The 27,716-nt window shown below is 44.4% G+C and overlaps 1 protein-coding gene across 1 annotated transcript in view; it reads right to left on the bottom strand.

The window, feature by feature from the left end:
- The window catches only part of LOC147711436 (hexokinase-1-like), a 2,269,016-nt gene that overhangs the window by 558,317 nt on the left and 1,682,983 nt on the right, over positions 1–27,716 (bottom strand). Inside the window, exon 12 of the mRNA XM_086919487.1 lies at positions 2,912–3,049. Within this exon, the coding sequence (XP_086775613.1) occupies positions 2,912–3,049 (138 nt within the window). The remainder of the gene's footprint in view (positions 1–2,911; positions 3,050–27,716) is intronic.

Raw genomic sequence — 27,716 nt, 5'->3', positions numbered from 1 at the left:
ACCCTCAGGGATATTCTGGAGTGAGATAAGATAGTGGGGTTCTATGTTTTACAAAGTAGGTTTGGTATTCCAGCCGATCATTGGTTCCTGTATGGCCAGATAGTTCGAACTCTTAAGGCCCTAAGACCAAAGCTCCCGGCCCCGGTGGATATTCCCGTAGTCGAGGCACTAGCTAGAGGATGTAAGAAGATTAAAGTAGTGTATAATCTCCTCCTAACGAAGATCCAAGATGATATTGAGAAGACGGAAAGTAACTGGGCTACAAAATTGGGGAATCCCGATGTCGACTTAGATCTTGCCTTATGCTTGAATAAAAAGATATTCTGGGCATCTAACCTACGGGCCCAGCACTATAAAACGGTCTTTAGCCTTTATCATACTCCGGCAAAACTATTCGCCTGGGGTGTAAGGGAAGACGATAGGTGCCCTAGATGTAATGTCGGCCAAGCAGATATTTTACATATGTTCTTCCACTGTAATCACTGGGCCCAATTAGAGATGAGATAATTACATTTTGGGAGGGCCTGCTAGGTCATAAGATCGATCTATCCCCTACCCTGATGGTATTGGGTACGGACTCCAAGCTGAACCTAGGGAAGGAAGAGGAAGCCCTAGTTTTTATGTCAGTTGCTGTACTTAGGATTTTAATTTCGGCAGGCTGGAAAGATGTTACTGCTCCCTCCTTCCAGATGTGGCTCTCTAGACTATTGGGTATACATAATGTTGAGTCCAGTTTATATGAAATGAAGGGTGTTAAAAAACGGGAGATGGGAAGACGTTTCTGGGCTCCCATTACAAAGTGGAGGGAAGCAAGATTGTGATTTAGGAGGCAGTATGACAATGTTATTTATAAGAAAGCTTAGCCTGACTGGCCTATGGTAATTGACTTTTTATCACTATGCTTTTATCATCAACTGTGCATTTATTCATTGATTGTTATTGCTAATCCTTTGTATATTGGTTTTATGTCTATGTTAAATGAAGCGCTTTGTCCTTTTATTGCATCTTAACCCTAAAAAAATATTTAAAAAAAAAAGATACTAGACAGGTTGGCAAGGCTACATACCTAGGAGTAGATTTTATGGCTAATATAGAAAATATTGTGGATAGTAACATTGACCCCTTGATAGCTAAAACCAAAATTGAGTTAGTAAGATTGCATAACTTACATTTATCAATAATAGGTAGATGTAATATAATTAAGATTATTTTCCCCCCAAGTTTTTGTATTTTTAAGGGCAATACCGTTGGAATTCCCAACCAACTGTTTTAAGAACATGGAAGATCTGTTCTCTCGCTTTACCTGGGCATATGAAAAGCCCAGAATAGCCTACACATACCTATCTCTGCCAAAAGAAAGGGGTGGGTTGGCGTTTACCAAATGTAAGATGTTTTTATTGGGCAACTACTCTTTTGTGTAACGTAACTCTTATCACTGATAAGCCAATAGTTAATCCTCTAGAAGATATACCAACACCTATTGAACTTATAATGGGTAAAGACACATGGGGATGGGCTTGGAGATTTTTGAACGATTGCCACTTCAAGAAGGTAGGCTTTAAGACGCTGGCCGGTGGATATAGAATTATGAAGTCGGTTCGTAAAATCCTAGGATTGGGTCGTCTGAACTATTATAAACCAATTTATAACAATTCTAATCTGCCGGAGATTTTTAAAGACTCAATAGTTAGAAAGTGGCAGGATAAAGGTCTATCCAAGCTTGGTGACTTTACTCTTTAAATGGTATAGCTTCTTTTGAAAATCTCAAGGAGAGGTAGGAATTAGATCGGAGAGATTTTTACAAGTACCTCTAAATACACGACTTTTTATAGGAGCTGTTTATAATTCTTTTAATTCATTAATGCCATATGATACGGATGCACGAACAATAAAGTTGAAAGAAGAGATAGGAATCTCAGAAGATTTATTTTTCTATTCAACTGAGTTAGTGCAAAGATTGCTAATGCCAGCCCGGCTCCAAGCCCAGTATTATAAATCCTGTTTCTCACTCTATTACACTCTGAAAAAGATCACAAAATGTGGGACAGGGAGTGGGACTCTATGACCCAGGTGTTCACTATTCCAGGTGGATTTACGACGCTCTAAGCAATTTAAAACAAGAGATTTCAACCTTTTTCAAAGAGGTGCTTAGGAGCGATCCTTCTCTCTCTCCATCCCTGATTGAACTTGGGGTGGACGAGGAATTGCAAGGGAAGCCAGGAGAATTATTATTTTTTTAAGTAAGGTGAAATTATGCCTATGTCTGGCTTCAGCCTGGTTAGATCCAGCTCCCCCAGGTTTTCACCAATGGTTGTCTCGTCTATTGGCTAATTATAACTTCAAAAAAGATATCTACGAAAAAAGAGGGTTACAGGCCCTATCAAAAGGCCTAAAAATTTGGGAACCACTGACTAGATGGCTCGTGAGGTAGAGGATGCCCCTAATCTCTCTTAAGTGTTGGGAAGGTGTTATGTTCAAATGTATATCTCTTTCTTTTTCTTTATCCATTTTCAAACTAAAGACAAGTGAGTGTGTCCAACTCCAGGTAGGAGGGATGGGTGGGTAAAGGGTGGGAATAAATTAACAAAATTGTGCATGATGGCTTATTTTTATTTGTGTTACTCCCAAAATATGTTTTTCGTGTAAATCTAAACTGACAGCTGGTACATGTAGATAAGCAATAGTTGTTTTGATATATGCTTTTCGGTTCAAGTGGTAAATTGCTACTGAAAGATGATATCTGATACATGTAATTTTAATATCATGCATTAATAAAAAAATAATAATATTACCAGCAAGATTTGTTGTGTTCAAGTTTTGTTAAAGCAGAATTATTGTTTGATGAAATAAACAATATTTTTGGTCAAAGCCCAAGTACAATACATTTAAAAAGTGATAGATATACATGTACTATAGAATATAAACTTACAGCATCTAAACTTGTCTGCTTGCAAGGAAAGGAAAAGGTAAATCCAAGCGGAAGTCGGGCGCCTTTTATTCCCATATAATCCAGGAAATCGGAGATGCAGTGTACAATGTGATCAAAAAGCTTGAAATTAAAAGAATATTATGATTAGTGATCGGTATGCACAATATTTTTAACTCTTAATTTCCTTCAGTTTAATACCATTTAAATACAAATACAATATGTATATATATAATACTACATTTTCAAAAGGACAATCTTAAACAATAAACCTGGTACTCACCGTCAATGTTAAATAAATAAAAAAGAGCGTAGAAACTGAACACCTACTGCCGCTTTAAATCTAACTGGTGGACACTGGTCCGTCTTCAATGTTTGGAGTCACGTTGATAAAAGCTAACAAACCCACCCAAAGAACATTTGCATATAATTAAGCCTCTTGGGAGGCGAAACGCGTAATGCTTGTTCTGTCTCCAATAAAGAATTTAAAGAAGCATCATTGGTGTGGTCTGTCTCACGTTACAGAGTGGTACATGTGTTCTTTTGGAATATTAGAGGTGTCTGACACACCTATGATGGGCCCGACTCGTAAGGCTGAGGCGCTCCTGTTGTCAGGTCTTTGTTTGGATTTTATGGAGGAATGCCCGCCGGCTGTGAAACTGTTTGTCAACGAGGAATTGATGAAAGCGCCACATTGAGAGGCCCGCCTCGATTTAAGAGATGAACACAGTAACAGCCAGGGTCTGTTTAGGGGATTACCCGTGCACTTCATGCTGATGAACGTCGTTTGTAAGACCAGGAATAAAAAAACAAATAAAAACTTGGTGGTAGCAGAATGGACTTGAGGTACACTACAACCTTTTTGAATCAGCCGTAATAGGAACTTTTCCTTTTTAAAGGCAATTTAGATGCACTGGGTTCGTGGTAGAATCAAGCTGAATTTTGCCAAAAACTACATTGAAGTACCAAGCAGGTGAAAACGGCAGAAATGATGCATTGTGGGCATTGTGGTTTGGATTACTACAATCAGAGACTTTAACTTGATGTAGCAGAGATGGGAAACCTATACGAGGAAAATACTACATTTTCAAAAGGACAATCTTAAACAATAAAGCTGGAACTCACCGTCAATGCTAAATAAATGAATTGAACTTCCTGGGCGGCTGCTGTCTACCGCAGTGGGCAGGCTCGGGGGCCGGATAGGGCCTCGATGGTGTCGGCTGAGGACGGAGGATCTCCGTGGGCCGGCGGTGAGGTGCCCGAGCGGTGGTGCATTGGGGCTGCGCCTTGGGCCTGTAAGCCGCGTTCCTCTTGCAGGGGACCCCTGTGGCCTGCAGCTGGGGCCATATCCCCCTCTGATTGTCATTGACAGAGTGGGGCATGGGCGCACGGCCCCAACACAGTGGCGACCGGGAGTCTGCCCCTGCGACCCGCCGCGCTGAGTACGGTTCGCCTGGAGACTGTTGGAGAGAGCCAACTGGTGTACCTGTCGTTCTGCCTGACTCCTGAGTTGCTGGTTGTGACGATCTCTGGGGTAGGGAGTACTATCACCTAGAAAAACCAACCCCGCTACGATGATGCAGGATCGTGCTGGTGGCGGCCAAACCAAGCAGGGGGCCATTTATAAATACACGGAGGCGAGCCACGTGGCCGGGGCCGCGGGGTCGCAGAACCAGGCACCTGACAATGTGGTGCTGTTGGCGGCAATAACCCAGTCCAGAGACATGCTGGACGTCAAGATCGGGGCAGTGGGATCGGACGTCATGTTGCTCCCCCAGGACCTGAGGAATGCTGTGGAGCGCATCACTGGCACGGAGACCCGCATATCGGAGGTGGAAGACTATGTGTCCATTCTCAAAAAGAAGGTTGCGGACATGGAGAAAATACAAAAAGGCCTAGCCATGCCGGTCGAGGATGCCGAAGGGCGGGCTCGGCGGAACAACCTACGCTTCGTGGTATTTCCGGAGGGCTGCGAGGGGAACAACGTGGAGCGATTTCTTACCCAGTGGCTGGAGGGCTGGCTCCCCCCGGACGTGCTCTCTCGCTGCTTTGTGGTGGAGCGGGCCCGTAGAGCCCTGATGCAGAAGCTCCCTCCTGGGGCACGCCCGCGGCCGATCATCGCCAAATTCCTAAATTATTCAGATCGCGTCACCATCCTGCTACAGGCAAGGGTGAAGGCCTCCCTCACGTGTGGAAATGCGACCATCCTCATCTTCCCGGACTATACACGCTTGGTGCATAAGCAGCAGCAATCCTTTCTTGTGGCAAAGGCCCGTCTCTGAGGCCTCAAGCTTCAGTATGCCCTGCTTTACCCGGCGCGGATGAGAGTCATCTTCAAGTCCCGCACACTGTTTTTCAATTCCCCCGAGGAAGTTTTCAAATAGACGGATGAAACTGTGAAAATTCACGTCAACACGCCCCCGGGTAGAGAATCGAACTCCTCCTCGAGTGGAATGGCCCGCGAGGGCCTCAGGAGGTCTGAACGCAGCTCGCGCTCTGGCTCCGCGCTTCAACAGCGAGATCCGACACCGGAGCAGCAATCGGGAGTGAAATGATGTGTGGGACTTCCGAACAGATCTAAATGTATGGTAATTATGGATGTCTAGGTGGGCCAGTCTCTTTAGGGCTGGGAGCCTGGCCCAGCAGGAGTGGGTGGGTGGGAGTGAAGTCCTATAGTTGTGGGTTGTCAATTGGGGATTCATTGGAGGGGGTGGTTCTTGTTGGGGACTAGGCTTCGATCCGACCCCGACAGGTGCTTCCATGTTAGTGAGGTACGGGGTTGGGGGTGGAGATGGGGTTGGCGTGGTCGTCTGGGGTTGGGGGGATTGTTTGCACATGTTTTGATGCTCTATGTCTGCCACATTGTATACATGCTGAGCCACAGAGACACCTGCAGCTTATATAGAATCATTCCATCATGTCTACTGCTGATAGGGGAGGGCGGGTAGTCCCCGGTTCCCTGCGCATACTTAGTTGTTAAGTGCGGGGGTGCTGGATAAGGTGAAACGGGGGCAGTTCTCCAATTTGCCAAAAGAGCTGGTGCGGATGTACTTCTGCTCCAGGAGACTCCCTTGCTCGGCACGAAGGCGCTATGCCTGCAACGGTTTGGGTTCCATCAGGTCTTCCACTCGGGATTCACAAGGGGCTCTAATGGGAGACGCGATCCGCAGGGTCTCGTATACACACGAAAAACTCTGGACAGATACACAGGGCAGATATGTTATTGTACAGGGCAGGGTGGGGGGGATAGGGTGACCCTGGGTAGCGTTTCTGCTCCACCACCGCTACAGTGGACCTTGGTGGAGAAACTTATGTCCCTTTGGAGCGACATGCCGGATACCCTCTCTGTGGTCGGGAAGGACTGGAACGATGTGATGGAACTGGGTAGTGATAGATGGAAGAGTGGGGCGGCTGACGGGGCGGGGGCCCACCCACCAAACTACATGCCCTAGCCACTGGACCCAATTGGACTGATGTCTGGAGATACAAGCATGGCCAACATAGGGAATACACCTACTTTTCCACGGTACACGACTCATTCTCCAGATTGGTTCCCAGGGGGCTGACACATAGGATACTATCGGCGGCTATTCTGCCGAGAGCCTTGTCCGACCATTCGCCAGTGGCCCTTATGTTCAGAATAGGCCTGGGCAGGCAGTCATTTCGGTGGCGCATGTCGGGGTGGCACCTGCTGAAGGACGAGTACAGGAAGCACATGACCAAAGAATAGATCACTACCTGGTCTCTAACTTAGTCTCCATAGAATCCCCAATTACCCTCGGGGAAGCATTAAAACCCACATTGCGGGGTGTCGACATTTCCTGGTGTGCGGCGGCCTGTAGGGAGCGGCAGAGAGACTTGGTGCAACGACAGGCGGATCTGGAAGCGCTGGAGGGAAGGGGTCAGGACGCGGGCGGTGGACCTGTCAGACGACAGCTCGTGCTGGCTCAGCAGCAGTATACCGCAGTATTGATGGAGGAGGCACGGCAGGCCTGGTTGGCTACTCGTAGTCGAGTGCATCACTGGGGGGACAAATCCAGCAAGATGTTGCACTGCTTGTGTCAGGGCACACTCCATGCCCAGCCACTGCCCCAAATATTAGATCCGGAAGGGGTGCACATACTATGAGGAGCTATACGCGCCCCAGGAATGCCTGACAGACGATGTCATCCAGCGGTTCATAGATGATCTTCCCCCACGGTCGGTCTCGGACGAAGTACAGGAACAATTAGATAGGCCCCTGTCCGACGACGAATTGGGCACCGCTCTGGGAGAGCTGAATCCCGGTAAGGCTTTGGGCCTCAACGGCTTTCAGTGCGAATTTTTCAGGCAGTTCTACGTACAGCTGGGTCCGCACCTCCGTCCGGTCGTGGAGGAGGCGTGTGAAGACGGCATGCTCCCCCCAGATTGGCGAAATGCAGAGATGGTGGTCTTTTTGAAGCCAGGTAGACCTCCAGAGAGCCACGCATCCTACCGCCCTATCTCCCTACTCAATACTGAGGCCAAGGTCCTAGCTAAGGCCTTGGCCAATAGATTCAAGCCTCACATAGCAGATTTGGTCCACCCCGATCGGGCGGGGTTTAGGCCTCGGAGGGAGACTCGACATAATATTAGGCGCGCCCACATCGCAATATCGGCTTGGAGGAGTTTGGGGGAACAGGCAGCGCTGTTTTTGGCAGACATGGGCAGAGCCTTTGATTCCCTGAGCTGGGTATATCTGTTCGCCCTGCTGCGATGCCTCAATTTTGGCCCGCGCTTCATGGCTTACTTACAGCTGCTGTATATTGACCACACGGCGTCCGTACGAGTGGGGAGCGCAGTCTCTCGATCCTTTCGGGTCCAGCGGGGTACGCAACAGGGATCTCCCCTTTCCCCCTACCTATTAGCGCTCGCCATGGAGCCCCTGGCGGCGTGGGTGCGTATAGATGCCCAGCTCAAGGGTTTTCGGAGTTTACCGGGCCTTGCTGATAAAATAGCACTCTATGCTGATGATGTCTTGTTCTTTCTCACTGATCTGGATCGGTCGGGGCCGCGGCCGCTTCGTATTCTGCAGATTTTTGGTGAAACCTCTGGCCTCCATATGAATCCGGGTAAGTCGACGTTGTGGATTCTGGGTGGACAGCGGCGGGTGGGAGCATGGGCTTCGGGCCTTCAGCTGGCGTCTAGAGGGATGAAATACCTGGGAGTGTATCTGTCGGAGGAGGCGGCCGCCTCCCGGGATCACAACCTCACCCCGGTGTGGGACCGCACGCGCGAGGACTTGAAGGTTTGGTCCTGTATGCCACTAACGATATATGGCCATCTTTAAAATGGTGGCGCTCCCTCGTCTATTCTACCAACTACAAAATCATCCACACTGGATTCCGCCCCATTGGTTTCAGCAGGTCAACTCAGCGCTGTGTGGGTTTCTGAGGGAGGGGGGGACCGTGCGTGTGGCGTAGCGAACATGCTTTTTATCTTCCTATACTGGGGGGCTAGCCACATCAGATGTTCTCTCTTACTATCAGGCGGCACACTTGCTGGCTCTCAACGAGTGGTGGTATGACGATAGGGGCGCCCCGGCCTGCGCAGTCAAGCGGCACCCAATGGGCTCAGCGTCACTGCATACACTGTTGTACTCCCGCCTCGCTTAGGAGGTGCCTTCCCTCTGCCACGCAGGTGGTATTTTATGTCTGGAGGCAAACGCTGGCAAGAATGGGGTGGTGGAACGTGCTTACCCAAGAGACCCCTCTCTGGCAAAATGGTTGTCTGCCCTGCATAGACGCTCTGCAGGGTTTCCGGGGGTGGGACGCAATTGATATCTCCTCCCAGGGAGATGTGATGTCGGGCTGCTCCCTGAAGTCCTTTCAGAATCTGCAAGATGAATTTGGGATGCCTCGCTCCCAGTTCTTTAAATACCTTCAGTTTAGGCACGCACTGACGCCATAATTGATGTTGTTCCTAGGACCCCTTCCCGAGTTTAGTCCGCTAGAGGCCAAATTGTTTATGGGGTAATTACCTGATAAGAAAATCTCACGTATCTACCAGACATTGGTCCACCACTGTTCCACCGACTTACACAGACTCAGGACTGCGTGGGGGAGGGATGTGGGGGACTTAGAGGAAGAGGATTGGGCAGAGGCCTTGGCAAGCCCGAGGGGGGCAGCAATTTCCACTCGCCTGCGACTGATACAGTTTAAATATTTACATCACACCTACTTTACCCGAGAACGCTTATGGAAGGCGGGCATGATTGGCTCCCCCGACTGTCTCCGATGCAGTACAGAGGAGGATACACTTTTGCACACGGTCTGGGGGTGCTCGGCGCTGCATAGATTCTGGAACGGGGTTTTCACATGCTTATCTGAAGTGTTGGCATGGGAGCTCCCATGCGCTCCGAAATTGGCTTTGTTGCATGTGATGGACGGGATTGGGGGTAATAGGTACAAGCGTCACCTGTTATTGCTGGTCCTTACACTGGCCAAAAGGGTATACAACCTTTAGCACGCATTTTTTTACAACGTACTACCATTACAACGCAGGCATTACCACGCATACCATTACAACGCATTACGCTGGGGGGCGCTCTAGGATAGGGAATAAGTTTAATTTTCTATCCAACACCTTCCCTAGTGTCCACGGGGACTGGAGTTGGAATAGAAAATTATACTTACCACTATCCAGCACCTCTAAGCGCTATGCGTTGTAACGGTATTCGTTGTAAATACCGCGTTGTAAAGGTATGCGTGGTAAAAGTATGCGTGGTAACGTCATACATCCGCCAAAAGAGACATTGCCAAAGTTTGGAAGGCGCCTCAAGCTCCGCCATTGACAACCTGGAAGAATGGCATGGACTTTTGTATGGGAATTGAGCAACCTATATTCATGGCTAGGGGGTGCCCCATAAGAATTTTAAGATCTGGAAGAGGTGGGCCGACTACCGTGGGCTGGACCTAGACCCTCCGCCAGAGAGGGCCGCCCTCCAGACGATATGAAAGATGGATCATTGGTGAAGAAAATAGAGAGTTTCCGATGGACTTTTGCATGTCTCTTTAAGATATTATATTGTTAATCAATGGCAGCCACAGCACAAACGGGGGGAGGGAGTATGGTGTTTGTTTATCTGTAAAAGTCTAAGATGCTATTGTCGTTCCATTAATGTTTGCAGCAGACTCCGGATCCCGGAGCTATGCAATATATGCGATCTATGACAAATAAAATCTGTTTAAAAAAAAAATGAATATGTGGTCAGTTTAGGTCAATCATAACACACTTGTCACTGATTAAAATGCTACTTTGCACTTTCTCCCGCACTAATTGTCTTTAAAATTGTTTCTTTTGTTTTAAACTTACCAATGAAATGTATGTTTGTCTATGTTTTAATTAACTGTACAATACATTGTTGCTTACACTTTCAGCTGACGTTGGGGATTCGTGGCATGCTTTCTTCTTAACATTTTGCCTTCAGGCCTCCTGTTTGCTTACTTAGTTTTTGCTGGCTTTAGGACTCACACTTTACCACTGTAACTAATGCTAAAGTGCTTGTGCATTGCATTCTCCTTAAAACATGGCAAAAATGGCTTACACCCAATTGGCATATAGTACATTTACTTGTACGTCCTTGATAAAGTGGCTCTAACTCTGCCAAGGGACTATAAATTAAATGCTACTGCAGCAATGGCTGTGCCACCAACCTAAACAGCACTTTAACCATTTCTCACATTGCAGCCTGTGTGTGCAGTTTTAAACTGTCATTTCGAACTGTCAAAAAATACCATATTGCCAGGCCCAAACATTCTTTTTAATACATACAATACAAGTCACCCCTAGGGTAGACCCTGGAGAGCCCAGAGTGCGGAGTGCAGTGTGTTTAAAAAGTTGGGCATTTCATTTTATGTTTTACACGTCCTGGTAGTAGAGAATAAGTTACTTACCTTCAGTAACGCCTTATCTAGTCTGTGATTTTCTCTTCCTACGGTTCTCCTTCCGGTCCGGTTCGCAGGTGATTGGCTTAGAAAATGGAGGCCCGAAAGTAAGGGCCATGATAGAGATTGTTAGCCCAGAAGGAGGATAAGTAGTTTATTCCAATGAGGGGATAGAAATCTAGACTTTTGATTGGCCCGGAGGTAGAGTAACAGATAGGGAACATGCACATAATTTATTCTAATGAGAGGATAGAAATCCAGATTCTACATTGGCCCCACAGGGAGAGGACCGGATAGGGAACTTGCACTCAACTTATGCATACTAATGGATAAGGGGATAAAAATCCAGATGTGCGATTGGCCCGGGAGGTCGAGTAACAGATAAGGAATATGTACAGAAAAAAACGAGTTACTTACCTGTACACTATGGTTCTCCAGTATTATCTTTCATAGATTCAAATGCTTGTATCTTCCCCGTCGTCATGGTGAGAGTCTCCTGGTAATAAGAACCATAGCAGTAGAAGAAAAAACTGCCTGGAAACCATAGAGAAGCATAAAAATAGGCAACCTCTCCTCCTCATTATGTGGCCCAAACCACAGCCAATCAGCTGCCAGCACCAAGATACACAATCCCCAGCAGAGCCACCATGCCTCAGATTTCCAACAGCCCAAGAGTGAGCTATGTAAGAAACCAGAGATAAAGGCGGTCTACCTAGAAGAAAACGGGGAGGTGGGTGGGCGCATGTGAATCTATGAAAGATAATACTGGAGAACCATAGTGTACAGGTAAGTAACTTGTTTTTTTCTCCAGTATTGAATCTTTCATAGATTCACATGCTTTTATCAGAATAGATAGCAGTCCTTTTCCAAGAGTTTTTCTAGGCTAGACCCCTTTGTCTCAGGGCTCTGCTGAGTAACGCTTTTTTTTTTTATTAAAGAAGGGACTCATAAGAAATTATGCAACAACTTTTTTACAATTGAAAAAAATATCTGTGTGTACACACAATTACATAAATAAGTAATTGTAAAGAGAAAAAACAAGTACCTTTGTTAAATAGGTGCCACAGAACTGCTTGCCCTACTGCTGAATCTGTTTTCCATCTGGTAAATGTATGCACATTTGACCAAGTTGCTGCTCTGCAGATGTCTGGAAGCGAGACGCCTGCTAGTAAGGCTGTTGAAGTTGCCATCTTCCAGGCAGAATGAGCACGTACTCTTGTGCACAGAGGTTTTCCCGCTTTTTCATGACACAAGACAATGGCGGATGCAATCCATCTTGAAATGGAGGACCTTGAAAGAGCCAAACCTTTTTTTGGTCCTGAATAAGCTATAAACAATTGATTTGATTTACGAAATTATTTTGTTTTCTCTATGTAAAATTTTAGACATCTCCCAATGTCCAAAGTGTGTAGAGCCTTTTCTGCCGTAGTGGAAGGATTCTTGAAATATGTAGGCAGGATCACATGTTCATTGAGATGAAAAGAAGAAGGCATTTTAGGGATACATTTCGGATTTTTTCTGAGAATTACCTTATCTGATCTGAACTGCATGAAGGGGTCCAGACTTGAGAAGGCTTGAATTTCGCTGACTCTCCTTGCTGAAGTGAGAGCAAGAAGTAAGGCTACCTTCCATGAGATAAATTGCAACTCAGCTTTGTGAATTGGTTCAAAGGGAGCTCTCATGAGTTGTGACAAGACTGTGTTAAGTTGTCAAGGAGGCGGAGGATGTTTAATTGGAGGAAATATTCTGAATAAACCCTTTAGGAATTCTTTATTTAGACTTTGAGACCAAAGCAACGGATATCCTGGAGATCTGCGGTATCTGGAGATTGCCGCTAAATGAACTTTTATTGAAGAATGAGAAAGTCCAGGTCTGATATGGGAGAATTTGCTCTGGTGAGGAATTAAATGTATGTCCATTATTTGAAATACACCAGTTACAAAATCTCTTCCATTTTACTGTATATGTCTTGTTAGTAGACATTGCTGTAGAATTTGCTAGAATTTCATAACATTCCTGAGGAATATCTAGTGACTGAAATTCATGTTCATAAGGTTCCAAGCTGACACTTTTAGAGAGGTCAATTGTGGGTGAAGAACTTGGCCTTTGTTCATGGTAATCAGACCCTGGACTTTTGGAAACTGTATCCTGGGTTCCACAGACAATTGGAGAAGTTCTGTGTACCAAAACTGTCTCGGCCAAGCTGGGGCTATTAGAATTATGTGGCATGGTTCTGATCTCATCTTTCTCAATATCTTTGGAATTAGAGGAAATGGAGGGAAAGCATAAGCAAACATCCCTGTCCAGCGGAGATGAAGAGCATTTCCCCTTGATCCTTTTTGTGGGAATCTGCTTGCATAATGTTTGCATTTCTTGTTGCTTTGATTCGCAAACAAGTCCAAATTTGGCTTGGCCCGTAGATTGAATATTCGACGAAGTTAATCTTGATTCAGTTCCTACTCGTGGCAAATGTCAGATCTGCTTAACAAATCTGCCCTTGTGTTGTCTACCCCTGGAACATGTTCCACCTGTACAGCAATGCTGTGATGTAGAAGCCAATTCCAAATTTTGTGTGCCTGAGCAGACAGGAGCTTTGACCTTGTGCCACCCTGTTTCAGAAGATAGAACATTGTTGTTGAACTATCGGTCCTTACCAAGACCGATGAGCCACGAATTCTGTGAAGAAAGGCTTGCAGGCCCAGGAAAACTGCTTTTAATTCCAAAAGATTGATGTGTAGCTTCGCCTCTCAAGGTGACCAATGGCCTTGAATCTCTAGGTCTTGCAGGTGCGCTCCCCAACCTTGTAATGAAGCGTCTGATGTCATGACATAACTTGGAGATTAAGGTTCGAACTGAAGGCCCTTTGTTAAGTTGCTGCTGATACCCCCCAATGACATTGCACGTTTGATCTGATAGTTGATGACTAGCTTGTCTTCGAAAGACCCTAGAGCTTGAACCTATTGTTTGTCTAGGGATTCTTGTAGTGGTCTCATATGCAGTTGGGAACCAATGGGATACAGGATGACATCATTCCCAGTAAAGACTTGAAGATCCTGATTGAAGTGGACTTTTTTGATTTTATTGATGTTGTCAAATTTAAAATCTTTGCTATGCGTTCCTCTGAGGGAAAAGCTTTTGCTTCCTGAGTTTTTAATAGCGCCCGAGGAATTGGAGTGACTGTGCCGGAGTAAGGGAGGACTTCCCCCTGTTTATTCGGAGGCCTAATTTTTGGAAGAGATCCATACAGATTTGTAAAGATTGCTGTGTCTCCTGGTACGATGTCCCTTTTGACAGCCAGTCGTCCAAATATGGAAACATTTGGAGACCTTGTCATCCTAAATGTGCTGCGATTGGTGCCATACATTTGGAGAAAATCCTCGGGTAGATTTTAGGCCGAAAGGTAATACTTTGAACTGGTAATAACGCCCCGCCACCACGAACTGCAGATACCGTTTGTGTTTTTTGTGGATTGGGATATGGAAATATGCATCTAAAAGGTCTAAAGAAACCATGTAATCTCTGCAAAGTAAAAGGAGGAATTCCTGTAAGGAGAGCATGAGGAACGAGATTTTCTTTATGGATTTGTTCAGATCTCTGAGGTCCATTACCTGCCTCCATTTGGAAGACTGCTTTTTCCTTATGAGGAAAAAGTGCGAATAGAATCCTGTCCCCTGTTGTTCCGGTGGGACTTCTTCTATTGCCCATTTCATAAGGAGAGTTCAAATTTCCGTCTTGAGGGCTGATAGATGACTTTGACTTCTGTAAAGAGGTGGGCGATTCAGAGGTTTTTGTGAGAATTCCAGGGTGTGACCTTGTGTTATGATATCTAACACCCATTTGTCTGATGTTATTGATTGCCAATAATTTAGAAATTGAGAAAGGTAATGGAACTATTTGAGATGAGACGGGTCCGGAGGCGCCTGAAGAATGTCACTGTCTTCGACCAGAATCTTGCACCTTTCCTCTTGCAGCAGATTTTCTCCTTCCTTGCTGCTGAAATTATGTATTAGAGGACCGATACTGCTGATTGGTGGAGAACTGACAGTACCCCTGTTGATAATACAGCTGGTACCTGTTCGACTGAAAAGAGGAGCGCTGCTGGAAATGTCCTCGCGATCCTCTGCCACGAAAAGACTGGAAGCGGCCTTGCTGTAAAGACCCCAGAGCTCTAGCAGTATCAGTGTCTGCTTTTATTCCTTGAAGCGCCTCATCAATATGCTTACCGAACAGACTTTCTCCATCAAAAGGCATGTCCATGATTTTTGATTGGACCTCAGGCCTAAAAGATGTTGATTTTAGCCATTCCTGCCTACGAAGAGACACGCCTCCAGCAATTTGACGAAATCCTACAGACACAATGTCCATCGCTACATCAATGGACTCAGACGCTGCTCTGGCTCCATCTTGCAGAATTGTATTTGCTTCCTCCTTTTTGTCCTCTGGGAGATGGGACAGGATTGGTGCGATGTCCGACCACATCTGCCTGGTAAATCTACTGATTAGCGTCAGTGCATTTGCTGCCTTGATAGACGCTGCCGCCATAACAGCAAAGCGTTTACCTATACTGTCTATTCTTTTACCTTCTTTATCAGGAGGTGCCAAACAGGCAGTCAGACTCAGGACGAGGATGTCCAATTAGGCATGCTGGAGCTGTCTCCGGAGCACGGTATTTCTTATCAATTTTTGGAATTGATGCTGGAACTGATGCAGGATTTTTCATTAATTTTATTCCTTCATCCCATACGTGTTGGATTATCAGGATAGCTCTTACTGACTTTCGAGATGACTCTTTGAAATCATAAAGGAAACATTCACTTTCTTTAACAGGCATTGTAAGCTCAAATCTTTTTGCAGCTTTTTTAATCAGAACATGGAAACTGGCTATATCCTCTGGTGGAGAACTTGCTTGAGGTAACGGTGACAAAGGTGAAGTTGGAACGATGTATTGGTCCCATTCTTCCCCAACTATATCATCATGGGGAATCTCTCCTTCTTCAGCTTGATCTTCATGATCACTATCAATTAAGTCATCCCGAATTGTTATTATTTTCGGAGTGTCTACTCGTTGTACTAGAGAAAGAGACTGAACCACTGGTGTTTCCTTCACAGGCTGAGGAATATTTGCAGAAGCAGGAACTGGGGCTGCAGCGTTATCCTCTGGGAAACGGCGATAATAACTGTCTATCATGTGCCTCAAGTCAGAAATTAAAGATAAAGGCACTGACATAGACTCTTCCTGAACATTGGGACTCACTTCCTCCTCCTCTTCATAATTATAAGCCTGATGAAATGACTCATAACGTTTAGGGCCTCTTAGTGGCCGATCCTTAAAAGAGAATTGTTCTTAAACCTCTTGGAAGTCATCATCCTCTGATTCTTGACTATTAATATGTAGCTGAGAGGGGCTATTCGCAGCTCCATAAAGCCCCCCATCTTCAGATTCCTGGCAATCCAGAATAGTGGATGGAAGAAGCGGAGACATTTTGGGAGTGGAAAACTCTGCTTTCTTGCTCGTCGACGAGCCCGTCGACGGGGTAATTCTCTTAATAGATATGAAGGTTGAAGTCATCATCGTCGGAGATCTAACAGCTGTCATCGTCGACGACTTGCTCATCGTCGACGGGATCGTTGACGGGGTCATCGACGGGATCAACAACGGAATCGTCAACGATCAGAATAGTCGACGGGGTCGTCGTCGACGACGAGATCGTCTTCGGGGTCGTCGACGCCTTAGTCGGCGATCGGACAGGAATTTCTTTCGCTTTCGACGGCGGCAATAACGACGGAGTCTTATTTTCTAAAGTAGACTTGTGAGGAGTTGGAGGAAGAGAAGAAGAAGTTTCACCTTCTTTGATTTTCCCTGATTTTTGTCTATTTTGATCTCCTTTTTCCTCAGAGGACTCTCTCTTGTGTTTTCTAGAGGAATGTCGTTTGGCATCACCATCAGACTCAGAGTCTGTAGCTTTCTTCTTTTGAAGCCATAGTAGTAGGCGTGCTTCTCTGTCCTTAAGTGTCTTAGAAGAGAAGGTACAACAATGTTTGCAGTCCTTAGGAACATGCTTGGGATACAAGCAGTACAAGCATTCCTTATGTGGGTCTTCAGAAAATAATCTGGCTTTGCCACAGGATCTGCAAGATCTGAAAAGTCTCTTTTTAAAGCCTTCAGACATTTTCAAGTAAATAAGATTGAAAATCAGTACCTCACTTCCAACTGTAGAATGTCAAAAGCTCAGTAGAGAATGAACTGAGCTCAGCTCAGGGAGACTTCTTCTCACATGAAGTAGTTGGAAATCTGAGGTAAGGTGGCTCTGCTGGGGATGATGTATCTTGGTGCTGGCGGCTGATTAGCTGTGGTTTGGACCACATAATGAGGAGGAGATGTTGCCTATTGTCACGCTTCTTTATGGTTTCTAGGCAGATTTTTCTTCTACTGCTATGGTTATTCATTTTACCGGGAGACTCCCACCATGACGACGGGGAAGATACAAGCATGTGAATCTATGAAAGATTCAATACTGGAGGATAGAAATCCAGATTTTTGATTGGCCCCGGAGGGAGAGGACTAAATAGGGAACTTGCATGCAGCTTATGCATACTAATGAATGAGGAGTTAGAAATCCAGACTTTTTGATTAGCCCGGGAGGTAGAGTAACAGATAGGAATATGCACGTAGTTTATTCTAGTAAGACGATATAAATCCAGATTCTGATTTGCCCCAGAAGGAGAGGACCAGATAGGGAACTTGTACGAGCAAATGCATACCGATTCGTGATTGGGTAACTCAAAAGTATAAAAAGGGATGAGTGGAGACTATGGGTCGGCAATTTAACTAGATGGATACTGGATGAGCAGCAGTCAGGAGGTCTCCATGGACACACGTTGTTGGGACTGACAGCACAGTATATTAACACAGGAGGAGGGAATGGTTTGTGGGGCAATTGTGGAGCACTTGCTGGAATTTATGGTGTAAGGAAACAGGAGGGAGAATGGTAGTTTATATGGGTTTATTTAAAGAAATAGGTACAGTTGGAGAACAGGCAAGGAGAAGGATACCTTTAACCCACTGGGTGCTCATGACGGAATGGTTCCGTCATGAGCACCAACGCTCCTGTACTCATGACGGATCCATTCCATCATGAGCACATGCTTAGAAAATCCTTCTGCTGCAGACAGCAGAGGGATTTCAATTTTTTTATGCCTGGGGAGGTGGGGAAGAGCTTCCCAAACCTCCTCAGGCCTGTTTAGTACTTTCCTTGCAATGAAGATCGAGAGCATGGTGCCCGCTCCCCCGAGCACCGAAACAGATGGGAGAGGTATTGTTGGAAAGGGGAGAATCTCCTCTTTCCAATGATACCCTTCCCTAGTGGATCCCTGCTTATGGGTCACCCCAGGAATGCGATCCCCAAGCACGGATCCACCCACTAGCCACCAGGGAGAGGGGAGTGCCCCTTGGGCAAGCGCCTTTGCTCCCCTCATTTAATTTTCCCAGACAGCCCCTGATCCACTAGGCCCTTAGGATGTTTTATATACACATACATATACATATATATATATATATATATATATATATATATATATATATATATATACACATACATATATATATATACACATACATATATATATATGTCATGTGATCAAGTCCGGGTTTCCCGGACGAAACGCGTCATGTTGCCGTCCCCATCGATGGAATAAAGCACTTCATTCACCTTTAACTCCTAGTCTTGTGGTCTGTACCTGGTCTGTGTCCGCGCGCTGTTTCTGGCACCTCAGGATTGTGAATTCTTATATATATATATATATATATATATATACATATATATATATATATATATATATATACATATATATATATATATACATATACATACATATATATATACATATACATACATATATATATACATATATATACATATACATACATATTCACTGAAAAAACCATAGGTTTCACACCAGTTATAGTTAGCTGGAAATTTTACTGATATAAAACCATTGAAATTCCCACGTTATAGTTAGTCGGACTCACTATAACTTGCGCGTACAATGCACTGCTGATGACATCACTCATGACATCACTGATGAGACCATCCAGTGAATGTGTGTCTTTCTGAAAAATAAATTTGTTTTATATATGTATTTGTAAAGGTCGATGGAAGAATAAATGTTTAAATAAGTGTGTAAATGGATGTTTTTTTAAAAAAAATTGGTTGGGTAACTGGCATATTATGTGTATCTTAGTGAATACATATATTAGCGAGTATTGTTTAAATATTTAAATGTTTGTATCAGTGTTTCTCTTTGTGTATAAGTGGCTGCATGGGGTTGGTGACTGACTCACTGTTTGTATGTGTTTTGAAGACAGCATATGTGCAGGACTGTATGGGTGGATGAGTGTATATATGTGTGTGTTAGTGAGTGAATGACTGTCTCACTAGTGTCTTCATTAGTAACGACATATGTTTTAATCTAGTATATGTGAGTATTGATGTATATAAGTGAGTATAGTATATATAGTGAGAGATTGTAGGAGTTCCTGTGTAAATAAGTATGTGTTTCTATAAGTGATTGTTTAAGAGAGTAAGTATGGGTAAGTTTCCTTAGAAGTAAGGTGGCAGTGTGTGTATAAATGTATATGCAAAGAAATGGATGTTTAATAGTTTATTTGCATGTGTGAGTATGTGTGTGAGTAACTTTTGGATGATTGCTGATGTGTAACAGGATGTGTAGGTGTATCACTACATATGATGAGTGAGTATATGTATGAGTGACTATATAGAACTGTTGGTGAATGAGTGGATGTGTATATAGATGGTGGAATTACTGAATTGGTTGTTGTTACTGGTTTGGGTATCTCCATTTTTTAGAAAATGTTTGTTTCTATTTTTGAATATGTGTTTCAAGCGTTACATTACACTGAAATTAGGTCTGTCACTCTGTCACAAGGATGGTGTCATCAGTGATGTCATGAGTGATGTCATCAGCAGTGCATTGTACGCGCAAGTTATAGTGAGTCCGACTAACTATAACGTGGGAATTTCAATGGTTTTATATCAGTAAAATTTCCAGCTAACTATAACTGGTGTGAAACCTATGGTTTTTTCAGTGAATTTCATAGGTTTTTTAAATGCTAATTCCTAACTATAACTGGTGTGAAACCTATGGTTTTTTCAGTGAATTTCATAGGTTTTTTTAATGCTAATTCCTTTGTATATCGAGTTTCTAACCTTTTTTTTTTTTACAATTTGCTGTTTTTTTTAAGTATTCATTTTTTTTATAATTTTTTTCTTTTGCGCTCTGGGTGCGCGCTCCTGGAAGCTTTCAGCTAAGCTCTCCTGTAAGCTTCTCCGAGAGCTCATCTGAAAGCGCACCCAGAGCGCAACTGTCGTTCGTGAAAAAAAAATATGAATGAAAAGTTAATAATAATGCAAAACATTTCGTACCATACAAATAAAATTTGTTTTTTTTAATATTGAAAATGATTATGCATTTCTATTAAAGATTGATGACGTCACTTCAGCGCACAACGTACGTGCCCTCGGAAGCGCCTACGTGCGCGGCTCCTAAACGCACGCAAAAGCGCCTACGATCGCGCCACGTGTGCGCCCCGGAAGCGCCTACGATCGCGCCACGTGTGCGCCCCGGAAGCGCCTACGATCGCGCAGCGTAAACGCACCCGGAAGTGCACCCGAGCGCGCAGCGTAAGCGCGTCGGGTCATGTGACCCTAAAATAACACTTTTCATTGGTTGCTAACAGTTTTTTTTTACAATGAATGAAATCCCCACCCATTTCCTTCACTTCTTCTTTCACTTTTGTGACTGAAAGACCTGCTTTTTTGCTGCTCCTTTTTTCTTGGTTCATCATGGCTGCCAGATCATCCAGCAGTGAAGATGACTTCATTGATGAAGAGCCACCTACCCCAAAGGTGAAGGGACATTTCATTTGGAAATTTTTTAAGTTTCCAGAAGGCCAGAAGAAGGTGAATGCACCAAAAGTAGAGTGCAGGATCTGCAAAAAGGTCCTGTCACGGGGTAACCCCCTAAAAAAATACTCTTTTGGCAACTTCACGATGATTCGCCATGTGGAGACCAGGCACCCCCAGAATTTTGCCCGAGAAAGTGTCAGGGCTCTGGCACAGGAGGTTCCCTCTACATCAACAGGAGGAGCAACTTCTTCTGGAAGAGACCAATCTCAGGGGCAGGTAGCAAACATCCAACCTGCATTCAACCATGGGGTCGTCAGATGCAGATACTGCAATCAACTCCTCACCTATGGGGAGCAAAGTGTCCTGCTCATGGTTCGGGCATTAGAGAACCATCACTGCCCTTCCCACCCCTAATTTTTTTCTTTTCTTTTTGCTCCTGTTGAGCAGTTTCTATTCCCTGTTTTTGTTCCTCTTCAGTTAAAAGAAGAAAACCAAAAGTTCTTTTCAGAACTACCTCCAATTCTCATCAAAGAGCTATAATCTTAAAAAATGAAGAGTAAGTGAAATATAGTGCATTGATAATTGAAAGGAGAATGAGTAAGAAAGAACAGAAAGGTATGAGAGGTGAAAGGAAGTGAAGTAGGAGGACTGAAAGAAGGTGAGTGTTAGAAAAGAAATTTATGACACAGTGAATAAACTGGAGGCCTCATTTCTGAAAAGTGACGCATCGCTACGTGAAAATAGCGATGCGTCACTTATCTGGACGCACTCCTTATGACATTCCACATATGTCATATTTAATATATGACTAATCAATTCGCAAGGAGTTACAGATATGTCAGTATTTCTGACATATCTCTAAACACAAAAGTAACGCATTGCAGGAGTGCGTCACAAAAGTGACGCAACTCCAGTAATGTGTCCTTTCACATGGAAAAAGCACCATGTGAAAGGTTTGCTGAGAAGCAGGCGCAAGATTTTGGCGCAACTGCATCCTAAAAGTGACGCACTGCGTCATTATTACCAAGCTTTTTGCAAGGAACACCCCCTCTGCATGCATTATACCTGACACTATTTTTTAAAAAGTGACGCATCTAGGTACATGGGTCACTTTTTAAAACTCTGCGCCATATTGTATCTGCATCAGGTATAATGTATGCAGAGGGGGCAATCCCTCGCAAAAAGCTTGGTAATAACAACGTACTGAAATCTATGAGATTTCCCTGCGTCATTTTTTGGATGCTATTGCGTCAAAATTTTGCGCCGGCCTCGCATCACTTTTATGTTTACACATATGTCAGAAATACTGACGTATCTGTAACTCCTTGCAACATGATTCGTCATACATTAAATATGACACATCTGGAATGTCATAAGGACTGTGTACAGAAAAGTGACGCATCACACCAACAGTGTAATAAAATGTGCCTCGTTGCACTATATTTAAAGGATGCAACAGCATCCTAAAAGTGACGCAGTGAAATCTCAAACATTTCACTGCGTCGCTATTACAAAGCTTTTTGTGGGGGAACACCCCCTCTGCATACATTATACCTGACGCTATTTTTAAAAAGTGACGCATCTAGGTACATGGGTCACTTTTTAAAACTCTGCGCCATATTGTATCTGCAACATGATTCGTCATACATTAAATATGACACATCTGGAACGTCATAAGGAGTGCGCACAGAAAAGTGACGCATAACACCAGCAGTGTAATAAAATGTACCTCGTTGCACTATATTTAAAAAGTGACGCATCTAGATAGATGCGTCACTTTTTGAATATTGCATAACAATGCGCATTTTTTTACACCGCTGGTGCGTCACAAAAATTGACGCACAGGAAGCGCAAAACTAACAGCGCAAGGCCTTCATAAATATAGTCCTGGATTTAGGGGGTCAGAGGGGGTCTACTCTTCCCCCTTATGATCCAATCAGCTTCCTGCGCGCAAGTCGCTCGTCGCGCCTGGAGCGCTCTCCCGTGCGCGCACGGGAGAGCGCATATTCCCGCGCAAAACGAAAAAAAAATTTTAATGCCCTGCAGGACCCTATTTTAGTCCCTACATCAAACCTAGGGGGTCAGAGGGGGTCTACTCTTCCCCCTTATGGTCATTTGCCCCTTTTTTTTTCAAACCCCTTCTGTCTCGATTTTACCGAGACACAAGATGGCGGCCGCTCCGCACTGTTTAGAATGTTTACAGACAACTGAGATCCAATCAGCTTCCTGCGCGCAAGTCGCGTGTCGCGCCTGGAGCGCACTCCCGTGCGCGCACGGGAGCGCGGCTATAGATATATATATTTTTTTGAACCTTAATTACTTAAAATCCACTGGAGCACATATCTTGAGACATAGCAAAGGCACATCGGGCTACCAGTCCCTACAATTTTGCCAAGTTTGGTGGAAATCCATTCAGCCGTTCGGGCTAAAAGTGAAATCGACCGCCCTATGGAAATTAACATGGGGAAAACGCGTTTTGGGACCCCCCTTTTATCTCGGCCCCCGCTTGACGAATCCCCCCCAAACTTTCAGGGAAGGACCGGACCGCCATGAGACCATTTTCCTGAAAATTTCAGGCAGATTCGTCAACCGGCGCCAAAGTTATTCAAAATAGAATGTTGAGATTTAACATTGAAAATTATCCTAACTATAACTACCTACTGGCGACCGCCAGTAGGTAATATATATACATATACATACATATATATATACATATACATACATATATATATACATATACATACATATATATATACATATACATACATATATATATACATATATATATATATATATATACACGTAGGGGTGGGGGCTGCTCAGAATGGGCCTGTAAATACCCCCACCCAAAAAAATGCTACAGTCTTTCTGCCCCTCCTGGGAGGCAGATGGGGCAATAGCCTCCAATCTGCCCCCCTCGGGGGAAGAAAGGACCCTAGACGCCAGGGATTTTTTTATACGCCAGGGGTGAGGGCTTCCCAGAATGGGCAAAGTGCCCACCCTACCCCCACCCCCAAAGAAGGAATAAAACTTGCTGCCCCCCCCCTCAGGAGCAGATGGGGTAATAGAGGGGGGGGGGGGCAGAAAGCCCACTAGGCACCAGGGATTTTTATTTTTACGAGGTTCGGGGCATGGGCTGCCCAGAATGGGCATGCCAATGCCCCCACCCCCCAAAAAATGCAACAGCCTTCCTGCCCCCCTCAGGAGGAAGATGGGAACAGTAGCACCTGATCTGCCACTCGAAAGCCCACTAGGCCACAGGGATTTGTTTTTTTTTATACGTAGGGGGGGCTGGCCAGAAAGGGCATGCAAATGCCCCCACCCCCACAAAATTATCACAGCCTTTCTGCTCCCCCCCCCCCCGGAGGCAGATGGGGGCAATAACCCCTTATCTGCTCCGTCGGGGCAGGCAGAAAGCCCACTAGGCACCAGGGGTAAATGTTTTTCAAAATTCTGAGGTGGGGGCTGTCCAGAATGAGAATGCCAATGCCCCCACCCCTCAAAAAAAGATGCCGCTGCCTTTCTGTCCCCCACCCCCCACAGGAGGCAGATGGGGCAGTAGCCCCTGATATGCCCCCCGGGGGAGGCAGAGAGCCCACGAGGCACCAGTGATTATGCTGCCATTTTTTATACATAGGGGCGGGGGCTTGCCAGAATGGTCATCCCAATGTCCCCACTCACCCAAACAAAATAGCCATAGTTTTTCTACCCCTCTCGGGGGCCTATCGGGGCAATAGCCCCCAATTTACCCCCTCCCCAGGGCGACAGAAAGCCCACTAGGCAAAGACTTTTTTGAGGAATGTGCCTAAATCTGGAGTTTGGGTCCCAGCGCACCTGGCACCCATGGAAACCGAGCAAACCTATACATTTTTTAAAACTAGACACCCAGGGGGATCCAGGATGTGGTGACTTGTAAGGCTCTCACTCAGTTCTGTTAACCAGAATCCCTTGCTGACCTCAAACTTTGTAAAAAACAAAAAAAAAACATTTTCCTCACATTTCTGTGATGGAAAGTTCTGGAATTTGCGCAGATCCACAAACTACCACCCACCCCGCATTCCCCAAAGTCTTCCAATAAAAATGATACCTCACGTGTGTGGGTAGGCGTAGTGCCCACGACAGGAAACGGCACAAACCGCAACGTGGGCATACCACATATTTACAGTGAAAACGGACCCTTTGTTTGCAAAGTGCCTAGCCTTAGATTTTGAACCATAGCTCTGCCAGCACATAGGGAAACCTAGCAAACCTATACATTTTTGAGAAGTAGACACCCAGGGGAATCCAGGATGGGGTAACTTATCTGGCTCTTACCAGGTTCTGTTACCCAGAATAGGCACGTTGCAAAAAAAGGGTCAGTTTTCACTGTGAAAAATGATGTGTACATGTTGCATTTTTGGGCCGTTTCCTGTCGTGGGCACTATGCCTACCCACACAAGTGAGGTATCATTTTTATTGGAAGGCTTCGGGGAATGCGGGGTGGGTGGAATTTTGTGGATCCACACAGATTCCAGAATTTTCCACCACAGAAATTTGAGGAAAATCAGTTTTTTTGACAAAGTTTGAGGTTTGCAAGGGATTCTGTGTAAAGGAACATGGTGAGAGCCAGTCAAGTCACCCCATCCTGGATTCCCCTGGGTCTCTAGTTTAAAAAAAATGTATAGGTTTGCTAGGTTTCCCTAGGTGCCGGCAGAGCTAGGGTTCAAAATCTACAGCTAGTCACTTTGCAAAAAAAGGGTCAGTTTTCACTGTAAAAATAAAGTGTGTCCACGTTGCGTTTTGAGCCGTTTCCTGTCGCTGGCACTAGGCCTACGCACACAAGTAAGGTCCCTTTTTTATCGGGAGACTTAGGGTAACACAGAAGTGTAGAGCAACTGTTATTAGCTATTGACTTTTGATGCATTTCTGCCTTCCAAATGAAAGACAGTGTGTAAAAGAGAAGTCACTTTGAAAAATGTCCTACAAATCTCAAGCTAATATGGGTACGCACAATTTCGGAAATGGAACATAGGTGTCTTTCAAACCGATTTTTCCATGCATATATTTTCCCAAATTAATTGCTATATACCCGGTACATAATAAAAAAACATTGCAAGACCCTGCTCAGTTATTGGCTCTGGGTTCGTCGGGTTCTTGATGAACCTACAAGTCCTATGTATCCCCACAACCAGAAAGGTCGAGCGGATGTAACAGTATATTGCTTTCAAACAGCTGTCATAATTAGAAGTTGTTACAGGTAAAAACGTTGGCACAAATGGCTGTTATTTAACTAATTTTCAATTTTTCCTATATTCAACTGTTAGTTTCTATAAAGAAACCTTGAAGGATCTACACAAATGATGCCTTGCTGAATCCAGAATGTTGTCTACTTTTCTAAAATGTATAGCTTTCTAGGATCCATTATTGCTTTCATACCCATTTCTACCATTAACTGGAAGAAGGTTGAAAGCACAAAAAATAGCAAAAATCGGCTATGTCCCAGTAAAATGCCAAAACTGTTTAAAACATGTTGGTTTTCCGACAAAAGTCTGTCATTCCCTAAAAGATGGGAGAATGGTGGCTTCAGCCCACAAACCCTTTGTTGATAACATTTGCAGGGAAAAAAATCAGACTCCTTCCTTTGCAACACTTTTTTCCCCAATGTTGCCACCAAAAAACAAAATGTAGCTGTATTTTTGATCCCCTCCAGGAGAATCTACAAACCCTGGGTTCCTTTAGAATCCCCATGATGTTGGCAGAAAAGGACACAAATTTGGTGTGGATACCTTATATGGCCAAAACGTTGCAGAGGCCTAGGTGCAAACTACTCCAAATAGCTAAAAAAAAAAGGCTTAGCACAGGGGGGAAAAGGCCTAGCAGCAAAGGGAACACAGGCATGGAGAAGGGCTTGAGGACATTGTTGACTTGATTATTAATTTTGGCCAAAGTAAATGGACCATTTTGGAATATATATTTATCGACTAAGATGAATAGATAGTGGTTGGATGGAATAAGTAACCAACTGGGTCTGAAGTGGTGTCTCTATTATTATAGAGATCAATGAGAACAGGATATGAATCATGTATGTGAATTGTGCTGCACCCTGATAGACACAACAGAGGAATTAACAGTCTTCTGACTGAATAGTGATACTGAGGTAATATTTACGTATTTTTTGGTCATGTTAGAGATGGGACTTTTGCTTCTTTGAAGGGAGGGAGTGAAGTATTCCAAAATCTCCAGATGGGCGGTTTTCTAAACATTACAGGGTGGTATACAGAAGTTTTCCAAACATTACAAGGTGGCATACAAGCATTGAGGGTGTGGCAGAAAAGGAGACAGTACATCCATCTTTAGAGATGTTGATCATGCATAAATAGGGGGATATCAAAAAAAAATAATAAGAAAAACCTTTCTGATCTTTTTGAATGTCCACAGTAGAGTATATATATTCAGAGGATCTTGTGTTTTTTTTTTAAATTTATTGTATTAATGGGAATGATGTTGTATATTTGTAAATATGTAAATTATAAACCCAACTTCATATGATTGATACAAATGTTTTGATTTACAGCACTGATGATGTCTGTAGGGACGAAACACTTGACTGGGCTGCGTTGACTGCTTTTGATGAAAAGCATTGATTGAATAAAAACAATTGGATCCATTAAGAAACACAAGACTCCCAAGTGTTATTTTTCAATGGGCTGATGATAATTAAAGAATGAACATTATTATGCTTTGAATCATAGAAATACAAACCAAGGATGGACTTTTACACGCTCTTTTCCTTCTAAAATTGGATTTTGCATGACAGTGGCCCTGGGGCAGTGTGACTACTTAAAGTTGAGGGTGACAGTATGCTAATGGAATTGTCCTGATATTACACCAGTGCGCCCTTGTTCTTAGTCCACACAGCCAGTTGCAGAATTTTGGTCCATATAAGCCCTACCCGACACGCTGATGTCAGTTTCGTCCGCC

Source organism: Lissotriton vulgaris, chromosome 5 (genome assembly GCF_964263255.1).
Source record: "Lissotriton vulgaris chromosome 5, aLisVul1.2, whole genome shotgun sequence".
Lineage (NCBI taxonomy): Eukaryota > Metazoa > Chordata > Amphibia > Caudata > Salamandridae > Lissotriton > Lissotriton vulgaris.
Note: the sequence above shows the minus strand (reverse complement) of the source record. Positions and strands in the feature narration are given on the sequence as shown.